At 37.8% G+C, this 12116-nt stretch overlaps 1 protein-coding gene across 2 annotated transcripts; it reads right to left on the bottom strand.

The window, feature by feature from the left end:
• Positions 1–3211: 3211 nt before the first annotated feature.
• LOC124179839 (phosphatidylinositide phosphatase SAC2) lies at positions 3212–11998 on the bottom strand. 2 transcript variants are annotated; one of them, XM_046564640.1, is made up of 13 exons: positions 11725–11998; positions 10838–11214; positions 10475–10741; positions 10216–10370; positions 9958–10130; positions 9638–9830; positions 9234–9561; positions 9078–9148; positions 8691–8915; positions 8022–8243; positions 7613–7926; positions 7299–7508; positions 3212–6962 (listed from the first exon to the last, which is right to left on the bottom strand). In XM_046564640.1, the coding sequence occupies exons 1-13, from the start codon at positions 11819–11821 to the stop codon at positions 5929–5931; spliced, it is 3666 nt and encodes a 1221-aa protein (XP_046420596.1). In that variant the 5' UTR covers positions 11822–11998; the 3' UTR covers positions 3212–5928. The 2 variants fall into 2 exon arrangements, with proteins under 2 accessions (XP_046420596.1, XP_046420597.1); XM_046564641.1 differs by lacking the exon at positions 8691–8915 and having other exon boundaries at positions 11725–11997.
• Positions 11999–12116: the final 118 nt, after the last annotated feature.

The following is a 12116-nucleotide window of genomic DNA, read 5'->3' as shown; positions in this document are numbered from 1 at the left end:
AGATTCGATTAGCTTAATTGAGCAAAACAGTTTGTACCGGATTTGAAATACATCTTGAATCCCAAAAATTATCGAAAGAGAACGGTTGCTCATTTTTTTTCGAAGGCAAATATCGTGATAAAAAAAAGCAAAAATTCGATACTTCGACCTGATCCTTAATGAAGATTCATGTCAACAAAAAAGCGTCCCAAAACCGAATATATCGTTATTCAGTAAGCCGAGCCAACGCTGCCCATTCAGCATCTTATCGGAAAAATCGATGAACGTGGAGAGGAGATTGGCGTATTTGGGTTGCACAGAAAGCATTACTAAAACGGTAAACCTGACTTAAATACCGAAAGATGTGAGTCGAAGGGTCGCGTGGCGAGTAAGATAGCCCTGCCAAAGTCGTTGCAATAACAATTTTCGCCCACAGTAGTTAGTCAGGATGAATTTGACGCTATCTGAGAGAAGCAGTCGAGGACTGTTATTCCTTCTCCGATGGATAAAAGAAACTCGGTTTCTCGATTACCTGATTTTCGTGAACAACGAGAATAATAATAATGATAATAATATATCTCATAATATACGAATATACGAGATATTGTATTTCTTTCTCACGTGCAACAAGTTGCGTGAAATTCGCATCCTGATTCGAATATTGGAAGAGGTTACTGGCTCCAAGAGACGAATAAGAAATAATAACTCTTTGATGTGTTAATATTAACATATCGAGCTGTTACGAAATAAACGCTACTCCAAACTGTACGAGTATGTTTTTCTTTTTTTTTTTTTCTTTCTTATTTACTTTTTTGCTTTACTCTATTTTTTGGGTCGTTATATAGAGCTATAGAGTCTGCGGAGATCGCGGCGTTGATAGATAGCCTGAACCAGCCTTGATCTCTGGGTATATAAATAAACATCCAAGTATAAGTATAATTCTTGTAACGCAACTTCCTCACCCTCCTTTTTCTCTTCCACTTATTACTTCGACTCCTGATTCGACTGTATCAATGCCGACACTGTTTATCGAATTCCCAATCCCATCTCAATGGTAGCGCAATATTATACGGGGAGAAAAAAAAACATTTAACACAGATCCGATCGCACCGTGTCATTACGTAATTACCTCACGCAGCTCGTTCGCGTCTAGAACTCGTTTTACGTACAATGGAATCTTCAGCTCGGAATGGGTTTGAGACATTATGATGGTTTCAATTACCGACCCACTCGATCGCCAAGATTTTAATCTCTGGATAAGAATTGTCAGATTTTCCAATCATACAAATCAGCTGCTACAAGTTTGAGGAAAGAGTACACAGGTGTAAATGCGAAGATCGTGTCGGATTCATTTCATTTTTCGGACAACAGTCGTTGGAAATCTAGAGTCATCTTCACTTAAATTTTTCTGAATACACTACAAGCAAATCTGCTAATAACTTCTTTACGATTTAGAACGGAATATATGATTTTTATCAGTTGAATTGTTCTGTCAATAAACAAGCTACTTGACAGCGTGAGGAAAACCGAATTCCGCCTGAGTATAGTTAATGTTTCACTAGTGTATCTATGGTTGTTTACACACAGGCGATTTCACCTCTGTATAGCGATGAAAATCTCGAGTAAACTCCGTTTGGATACGAGCTGATTGGACACCAGCGTTACTGGACACCAAAACTAATCGAAGGCCGTGTTGCACGCACCCCGATTGAACATCGAGAATTATTGGACATCAGCGGTGTTGCGGACACGGCCCAATCGGGCTCCAAAGATTGTCTGAATATATAATTAAATGCTCGAATAGCACCAAAAAGAAAAATCTTTCGTTTTCCGTTAACTGTCTGAAAACGGAACTTTAGCATTACTTTTCCACGTCTAATAATGTTGGTTTTCAAATAAATTAGGTTCGATTAAATTTCGACCAAAACCAAAAAGAAGAATCTTTCGTTTTCCATGAACCGTCTGAAAATGGCATTACAGCATTAGTTTTTCACATCTAACAAATTAGGTTTTCATCCTGCATTTGAATATGGTTAGTCAATCTTTGGGGCCCGATGGGGCAGTGCCCGAAACACCGCTGGGATCCAATCGGGCAGTTTCCAATAAATCTTGGTAACCAAAAGGGCTGGTGTCCTATACGGCACTCGATTAGTTTTGGTGTCTAGACGGGCCTTTTCCAAAAGCTCCAGGGGAGAATCTGAGAGACTCCATACTCCATTTTCATAGATCCTTTATTTGGTGGCACCCTCTGACACGGAATAGGTTTTTCTTACTATTTTTCAAGATATCCTGGAAAGGAAATGCGGGTCGGTTACCGACCGATATTCTACCGGGTTTAGGGTCCAAAAAGGCGTGGATAATACGGGGCATTTTACCGTAGCGAAGTGCCACTGCAGTGGTCAAAACTAAACAAATCACAAGCATTAAGAAATGATGTTATTGCAGCAATAGGAAAAAATTATCCAACTTTATATGCTTCAAATTTACAGCAAAACATTGTCAATTACCGGAAGGGTTTCGCCCACTTATAAGATCGCAGAGGTCGATTGCACGGATTAACGATTCATCGAAATCAATCTGAAAAAGTTCTGCAAAAATGACGTTCTCAAACTGACAATTTCATGTCAAAAGTCTGATAAAGCCAACAATACGCTGGTGACAGCATATTGCCCCGATGAATGGTCATCTTCAAACGGCATTTCATAATACAATGGTTTATTTTGCAGAGCGTGTTTACTTTCAGTGTCGATTTTTTGAATAAAATGGTCTAAGAACCTAATTTTATCAAGAGCAAGATTCATTATTCTGTAATCCCGTTGGAAAATGACCATTTCTCGGGCTGATACTCCGTATCCAACGTATTGTGGGCTTCGTTAAACTTCTGATACCAAATTAACGATATTCTACAGTGATTTTTGCACACATTTTTTAGATTGGATTTTCTTAGATTGAATTGAAAATACAGTGCAAAGAAGCCAATTCGATTAGAGACAAAAACTGGTAGTTTGACAGACATTTTACGAGCTACTATCCCATATATATTTTTTTTTTTACATTCTTATAGAAGGGATATTTCATAAAATTCCCTCTCATAAGCCACATATCGCAACAGCATGTGAGTCGTAAAATCTACCGTAATATCGGCGGCACGGTAAAAATTCAAAACGTTTTTGACTACACAAAATTCAGCGACGTAAGATACGAAAAAAAGGCAAGGTAAAACAGTCCAACATCCATAGATACTGTGTGTTTCTGTATTTTGTAGCCGTATATTTGCACAAAGTTTACGTGAATAAAATCGATTTCGAGACGTACATTACCAAAAATTTTCCCCCTCGTGGGTTTAAGAAATTGAGAAAAACAGAGAATCAATCTTCCATTATCGTTAAGAATGGAAGAGAAAATTTTTTGGTAGGTTTTCAGGAACCGGTTTTAATTTCATTTTTCGTTTTCCACTATATGCATAATAGAATTTGTAATCTTGTAATACACCGACATTGATACAGATTTTTAATACTGATCTGCTACATATTAGTGCACGATTTTACATTATTTTACAATCTAAATTAAGTTAAATTAAACTCAATAATAATACTTGGTTATGATGCAGGCAGCCAGCTTACATGGAATAAATCTATACCTAATAATGCCAAACCCAGAGCTTCGATTATCGATTATTACATTTACGGTGATTGAGACAAAACTATAATATCAATTCTTTCTTGTCTTTCCGTTTTGTTTTCTTAATAAGCAAAATTATTTGTACGTCAGTGATATAAAACTTGCCCGGTGACTTAAAGTTCTCGAAAAATAATCGTGTTAAAATAATATATATCAAAGCAAACTATTATAAATATCTATAATTCAATATGATAAATATGGATCTGACAAATTGCACGACGTGTGATTACGAATTAAATGATATGAAAAACGGATAGAGAAATGAAAAGGAATTGCTGTGAATCATCTATCAAAGCTCTGTTAAAAATTTAATGAAGCGATTTAGTATTTGGTTCAAGATTTTTTCTTATAAGATTCTATTAAAACTTAACGACACAGGGTTTTAAAGATTTCACTGCAGAGTGTGACTCGTGTGATTGTTCTCTTTTGCTAAATCACTATATGTATACTTTGCTACATAATTCAATTACTCAATCGTATGTTAATTTGCAATTTGACTATACAAATACTTTGTCTGCAACGATATGAGCGCGTAATAATATGTTATGTACATAATTGACTACAAGGTTTCTGTAATTTCCTCCCCCTCTCAATTCTAATTGCAATCTAGTAAAAATATCAATTGCAAGCCTCAATGATGCATCAAGTTAAAAAGATAACCTGACATTGACGTTATGTCAAAGAATGTATTTGTTCCTAGTCGACAAACAATATTTTATAATTATATTTACTAATAAATATGTAAAGCGTTTGCCAAAACTAATTCATAATTCAATCGTCAATTATAATATAAGTAGATTCAAATACGTGTATATGTTAAAAAGAAAAAAAATTATCCATAATAATATCTCCGTGTCTTTGCAATCATTGGATATCTGCTAAATGTAATCTCATTTGGCCACTGTACTAGTTTTTAAGATATTTCCTACCTAGTATTGTAAACTTGATTCAATTTCCCTTGCACTTCCATCGTAAATATCTAATTGTTTGAGATTTCTGCAATGGATATTACTCGATTATAAATCTATATTTGGATTGAATCTGTCCTATGGAAGTTAGAAGTAGGCATATTCCGAGTCAAATTATCGAATATTGTCAGAAGTCTGTTCTTAGAATTGCAGAGACTGAGCTGACAATTGCATAATGAATTGTTGATTTGACGTGAAAAATGCCCACAGCCAATGTAAATGGAATGTTACACGTATAATTACTACAGTCATGGTAAATATCATCGTATATAATTATAGAAAATCTCTAAGTGCGTTTAAAATAAATATGAAATCATTTTTTTTTTTTTTTGTTCCCCCTAAAATATTCACACGTAGGAAAGAATTGACTCTTTGTATTTCGCTTGTAAATATGTGTATCTACAGGCTATTTTCTAAAACTATTGTATACATCAAAAGATTACTTCACCTCCTTACATTTGATAACCAAGCCAATTCAGCAACGCGGTTTAATGTGGAATTAAATAAATAAAATATCGCATATGATAAGGGATAAATAAATAGTTTGAGAGTAAAATTTCAGCCTAACAAGTAACCGACGCGTCTTACTGTCGTCTTGAAATAGTAAATTTTTTTGGTTCTTTTTTTTTTCATTAAAACTTCGTTGTCATGCTTCTTTTATTGCTAAATAGACAGTAAATGCCTTATTATGACATACGCAAGTTCATTTCATGCGAGCACTTGTGTAAGCTGTTTTTCTTTTCTTAAAGAACTACAAATACGACTTTGGATACGGACATCAATTCGCACGAAAATTGAACAATTTTTATGTTAATCAGTTTACACCTAATCCATATGCATTAGTAAACCACTAAAACGTTATGGACGATTAATTGGAAAGCGCAAATGATCTTACTGTCAATAAGGCCGTTACGTTACGTATCAATAAATAGTAATAACCGAACTACCCTAACTAGTGGTCAATAATCATCTCTAACACTTAACTTCATTTCTTTACATCGTTCTGTCCATTTTTTTTTTTTTTTATACGATACTACAAATTACGTTACAGCGTAAAATTTATTACCGACGATTGCACCAATTTTTCGATGAAAAGTTTTCTCTCAAAACGAGAATCAAACTTTAAAGTTCATCAGCAGCGTTAAATATGAATTTTTCTACCTCCCTGGGTTTTCCGTCACTCGTGAAATGTAAGGCAGTTCTAGATAAAACTCGGATCTATGCGATATTTGCAATATACCCACGATGTATTTCTGAACTCTCCGCATTGCCGAATCAGCTCCATATCTCAATTCAGAATTTACAAAGCTATCAACCTCGACTTACATTTCCCCCATCTCTCCCGCAGCCTCTGTTGCTGCTCAAGGTGATGGTCGGACAAATTTCTGGGCATACCAGCCTGACCCTGTTTCAATTTTCTGGGGTCCAGATTGGCTCCCAAGTTTTGCACGCCTTTAGCGAACTTCGAGAACGGTGATAGAATATCTTTAGCCGAAACTGCGACAGGACTGGTAACGTTTGCGATATTTACGATATTGCTTCGAATTGATTTGAGAGCCGATTCGCTCTGAGACGAAGTGATATTAAGGGTCAAATCCTGCTCGGAGTTCGCTCTCTTCTTATCCTGCATTCTACTGTGAGTTTCATCATTGAACAGAGTGTTAGCCGGGGAATTTTGGCGCATCGCGTTGTGGTCGACTTCACCCGACGAATGACTGATGTTTTTAGAAAGATTCAAAGTGTTGGGAGGTGTGACTTTCTCCTTGTCTTCAATGCAACCTTCGCCGACAGCCTGAATCGTAATCTCGGGTGTGTTGGCGGCAGTTTTCTGTGGCGAAGGACTCAGCGTACTCGCTCCGGACTTTGACGTCGATATAAGGTTCAGTCTGTCTACGATTGGCTCCACGTCAGGATTTTCCTCCAGATAAGAAGCGCTGTGAACATTTCTACCCAACGATTCGTTGGCCTGTTTTTTTCCGTGTCCGCTTTTTTCTTCGTTCTTCACTCCCATTACAATTCCCACCGTCGGCATGTAGGCTTCCGGAAGTCTCTGATCCCGTACAAAACTCTGGTCCCGATTCTTCGACTGAATCTGATCGGGAGAAACTTCAGCGTTCGCGTCATCCTCACTGCTGCTGTTACTATTGATCGATTTCCTGTTCGAATTTCCCTCTATGTCACGATTTCCCACAGTGAAAATGGGCTTAGATGAGGATCCGTCCAGTTTTCGTTCCAAGCTTTTCGCTATATCTATCGGCCTCTTCGCGTTGAAACTGTGACTCAGTTTATTCAGTTTACTGAATTGCTCAGTCATGTTGCTCAGAGCTTTTGTCCCTGAATTTTTCAACGAACAGGCACATGATGAAATGAAGTGTACATCAGCTTATAATACTATGTTAGAATATATATTTGATACGGAGATTGCGAAAAAAAATTGTGATCAATTTTTTAATACTTTGTCAGCGATTCAAAAGATAGTCACAAAGAGAGGATCTCAGTGTCTCCTTAAGTGTTTCTATTAGATCTTCATCATTTTCAGGCATCGCCAATCCATTGAGTACTCCAGTTATCGAGGAGAATCTCCTTACTAAGTCTCGATATTTTTACCATGAAATAAAGGGTATTGGCAGGAAACTGCAAGCATGTAATTTTACAAACACCGCTTCTTACCTGCACTTTTTAGAGCTAACAATTGCGTCTCGGACACGTTCCTCGTTAATTCCGGAAGCGATGAGATGTCCAAGAGTCCAGTAGAGCCCTTTGAGTGTACTAATTTGCTTCGTCGTCTGTCCAGCATGACGTTCATAGCAACAGGAATATTGGGTAACTCGGCGATCTCCATTGCAACAGATATCGCCTCGCAGATGGCCCTTAGAGATTCTGTAAAATTAGTGAATGATGGTTCAATCTTGTTCGAAGATAACAAAATACTGATAAATTGGTCAGAAAAAAAAACCAAACAGTAAAAGGTACGTAAATCTCACCTACAGTTTCCTCTTCGGTTTTTATCACTACAGCCATGTTGTTGAAGAACCTCAGATTTGTTGATCGAAACATGTGAAAAAAGCCCACTTCGCCATTCACCTTGTAACTAATTCGTACACAGTGGTGTTGTTTATTCTTAAACAGCGAAACAGTGTTCTCAGGCTGGCCAAACTCGACTTGTGTAATGTCAGCCAATGATACCCGCTGGTAGTTCGTCACCTTATCAATCTGATCGTCGTAGTCAGCAACGTAGTAGCTATCCCGCGTAAGGATAAGTATCGTATCCATGTCAGTTTCCGTAGGGTCGCCAGTTCTACAAGTACATCAATTTTCGCAAATATTTATCATAGAAAAAAAAATCGCACAGCTAGAAGTCGAAGTTTGAATATAAGTCGATGTGAAACTTACACCGGGTCTGCGTCTATGAGTCCCCAACTTCCAAGAATAAATTCTGGATCTGGGATAAGAAGTTTTTTGCAGTCCTCAATAAGCAACTTAACATGATCGGCGGTTGCTGCATTATCTTCTTCGTCATTTCGTTCCTGGAATATTTCTTCGGAAACTGCATTTCCTAACATCATGTCAATTGTCGCCTGCCTGTAGACATCTTTGAATCGATTCAAATAGTATCTGAAACAGCATTTTTACAGTTGAAATTATTCAACAGGAAAGGAACGTGAATCCTCGCACATTGAAACAAATCATCAACTGATATTTTTACGACAGTAACACAACAAATGGAACGTAAACGTTGGTTGAAGGAAAAATTTAATTCAAGTGTGAAATCTGATCGTAATTTATATGATGTTCTTGCGTATGTTTTTGTAATAGTAAATTGACTTTTCGTGTTTAATTTGTGACATTAAGCTTAGTTGGAAACATGCATTGGACAAAAGACTTTACTTAAGATCGTCATAATCAATAAGTAAATAGCGAGGTACTGAATAGGTAAAAACGTTTCAAAGGGAGAAAGACTGAGTGTGAAAGAGAGAGAGAGACAGAGAGCGAGTGAGAGAGAAAGAGGAATACGATAAATGCTTTTTCGTGAGAATTATTCAAAATGTGTAATGAACGCACCTGCCTAAGTGGTACATGGCGTTAGCGTATAAAAATTCTGGCCAATTGGCGATGATTAACTCTATGGGTGGCGGTTGTATGGGTATTAATTCGCGACTGCAATTGTCAATGATGTCTAAGTAGTCAGACCAATCTCTCTTGAGTTCGTCAATGAGGATTGGATAGCCTAGGAGGATGTCAATAGCTGCCTGACGCAGGTCATCCTTAAAGTGTTGTTGAAAATATCTACGGGAAAATTTCGGTAACAGGTGATTTCGTCGACAGGTAAGGAAACAAAGGAGACAAAACAGAGATTGAGCGTGCAATAATCGTGTTAATCAAAATGAGAACTGATCTCAGCTATCAACTTGGGTGAATCGAATAGTTTGCTTCACCATACCGAATTACCTGTTCGCAGAGTTCATTCCATCCTTCATCAGTCCAGTGAACTTTCTTTCCCCAGTCCTGGTGTAATCACCCTACAGGATAAAAAGTTAAGTTTCAATTCACGGTTTTGGCATTTTTGTAGAAAAGTTTTGAACGATTTCAAGACTTGGAACAAACCTTGAGAGCGTTGGTGCCGGCGTACTGTTTACTTATAATGTCACCGTTGTTTGCCCAGAGTAGCTGAAAGGTCTGACGAATATTGGCGGGTAGTGTTCCTTCCGGTGGTATTAATCCCAGCTTTGTAAATTGCATTTCCATGACCGCCTTTCCCAAGGCGGTTTGAACAACGTTTGTCCTGTCCAGGCAGTCTATGCAGTTAACGCGAAACGTGCCTGTCTGGGTGCAAATTGTGCCCTGCTTGTCTCGCCAGCAGTATCCCATTTCCGATATGATATTAGCCAATGAACCGATGAGTATTGATACGTTTTCGAAATGCATTCCTCGACTGCAATCAAATATTAATAATTGATGTCCTTCTTGTGTTTTCTAAAGTTCAAATTTAGCTCAGAAATTTGCCTCACCAGTATTCGTGAAAGTCAAATGTAGCGTAGGTCAAATCAGGATGATCAAACATCAAAAGATGATTGCTGTAAGCCTCCCATATAATTTTTTCTTTCCCAGTTTGTTCGACCAGATTTATTACACAAATTGGCCCATAGAGAGAAAGCTCGTCTTTGAAATGTTTCTCAAACGCAACTTGTGTCTCAGCCTCTCCTTTGAAACAGAAAATCAATGGTCAGCTGAAATTTTAACAGTTTTAAAGCGGTATTTGCTATACCATGTGGATTTTTCTTCTGGAAACGCTTCAAATAGAACTCTGAAAACTGTCCTTCAAACGTACCTTTATCTATTCTGGGTGGCGGCCTGTACTTGTATCCTGGTTGCGACCAGAATACAGGAACACTTCCACGCACCTGTACAAAGGATACTTGATGATCGTGATACCAAACCATTTGTTCCGTTTCAACGTAATTAGCACACTTTCCCTCATCGTCTACGCCGCGACGTTTATATCTTTATAAAATTAAAAAAACTTATGTGGTTACAATTTTCTTAGTAGCAATTTTTTCCGCACGAAGATAAGTTTCAATGCACCCACCTGGTTCCAGCTCTGAATCTGCTTCTTCTGGATATAATTGCAAGATTGAAAATCTCGAACTGTTGCTGACAGTCATAACCGATCTCGACCTTGCACTGCTCGATTTGCACATAGCCTTGGATAATGGGCAATATCCAACAGTCTGCCTTTTCACTCTGAAAATTTCTCAACGTAAGAATCTTCAGGAATCTGAATCTGTGATTTATAGGTGAAAAAAATTTAGTTTAACGTTATCGTTATTCTTAAAATTTTGGCTTACGTTTAAGTTGATGATGTCCTGAAGCATGTGCTTGTTCCAAAAAAATCTGTCATCAACTCTTTGCCAGAGTGGTTTGCTCCTGTCACAGCTACCCTTGCCTAGCTCCCTTTGTGCAGACTGTCTCTGAAGAGTATTGGTGATGTCGCCAGTTCGACAAAAGAAGAAAGAATCTGTTTCCATAAATATTTTGCTGAGCTCATCGAGTATACGTTTTTCAAATTTTTCCCTCTCTTTGCTGCTACTTCTCTTAATCACGGTACTTTTCACCTGAATTCATATACATACAGTAAATAAACAATACATTGCTAAATTTTAAGGAATCGAAGAGGTGCAATCAAGTGTGTGTCACTAAAAAACTTTCACCTGTGACGTAGCCAAGGCGGCAGCTTGCTGTGTTGTGTTTTTTATCGTGTTTGTTGCGCTCTTGATGGAGCCCCAGGTCTTTGCAAAGCTGGCTTTTTGCGGTATGTCGAACAGTCCTCCCTGGCCTTTTTTTCGCGGTAAATTTTGATGCTTCTTGCAAGGCAGTAGGCCGATGTCTGTACTGTCAATTCCTAGTGGCAAAAACGCAACTGACTTGATCTTGAAAACGACGTGCCCGCCGTGAAGCTCGCCAACAGGTTCAACCTCCTTTATCAACATTATACGAGAGTCCAAAACAGAAGCCTGTTCGATTTTTCCCATTACTCCGTAGAATGTACCAAGACATTCCGGATCAACGGCTGTCGCCCATTCCCAGTCTGAATAAAGCGAATCACATTTGTTAAGGATTCATCACATGTTCCAGAAGCTTCAGGATATTTTGAAGTAACAAAACGTATGCAAATTCGTGTCAAAAATGAATATATAAGAATAGATGAGAATGCTCATATTTTTGGTCTTGTCATGTTACTTTCAGTCTTAGTGTTCATAATTTAATTTCCGCCCATCCGAATTATCTTGCGGTCGATCAATTGATTCGTTAATAACAGTCACCAAATAATATGAAAGACTTTCGTCAAGTAGAATAATAGATAATAATTGTAAAAAAAAAAAAAAAAAATGACGATGGTCGATTATCAGTATGTCACTGTTTTGATTTGAAAAAAAATGACATACGACGCCCACTAACAAAAGCATATACCGGAATAACTTGATAACGAAATTATGAGATGGACTTGAAACTAGCCCACCGCATAATTGTCATCAGCAATACATGAAAATTATGAAAATAGAACAAAGAAAAATGAGAAGCATATCATTTCACTTACCTGATCTAGCAGTAAATTCACCAGTCAACTTGTCACACCACAGGCTGTGCTGCTCTTTGACGAATATGAAATGCGTATCAGTACGGAACAGCTCCATTTCAACAATGACTTATCTTCAACAATTTATTACCGTAAGTTACACATCGATCTACATCAGTATTTTCAAACGTTCAATTCGCGTCTGGCAGCGCACACATTATTATTCTCCCACACAACACACAAACGTCACCAACCTACCTCCCGAGCTGTCAGCCACGAAGTAATAGTATTACATACTTCGTGCTGTCAGCTAACTTCGGTGCTATAGATATCGGTAATCACAAAAACACAGATGGTGCCACTGTCGCTGCGACGCTATCGAGTCAAAGACTTTTCATTGGTTGAGCAATATT

Source organism: Neodiprion fabricii, chromosome 4, assembly GCF_021155785.1.
Source record: "Neodiprion fabricii isolate iyNeoFabr1 chromosome 4, iyNeoFabr1.1, whole genome shotgun sequence".
NCBI classification, from domain to species: domain Eukaryota; kingdom Metazoa; phylum Arthropoda; class Insecta; order Hymenoptera; family Diprionidae; genus Neodiprion; species Neodiprion fabricii.
This window is presented reverse-complemented; position numbering and strand designations above follow the sequence as displayed.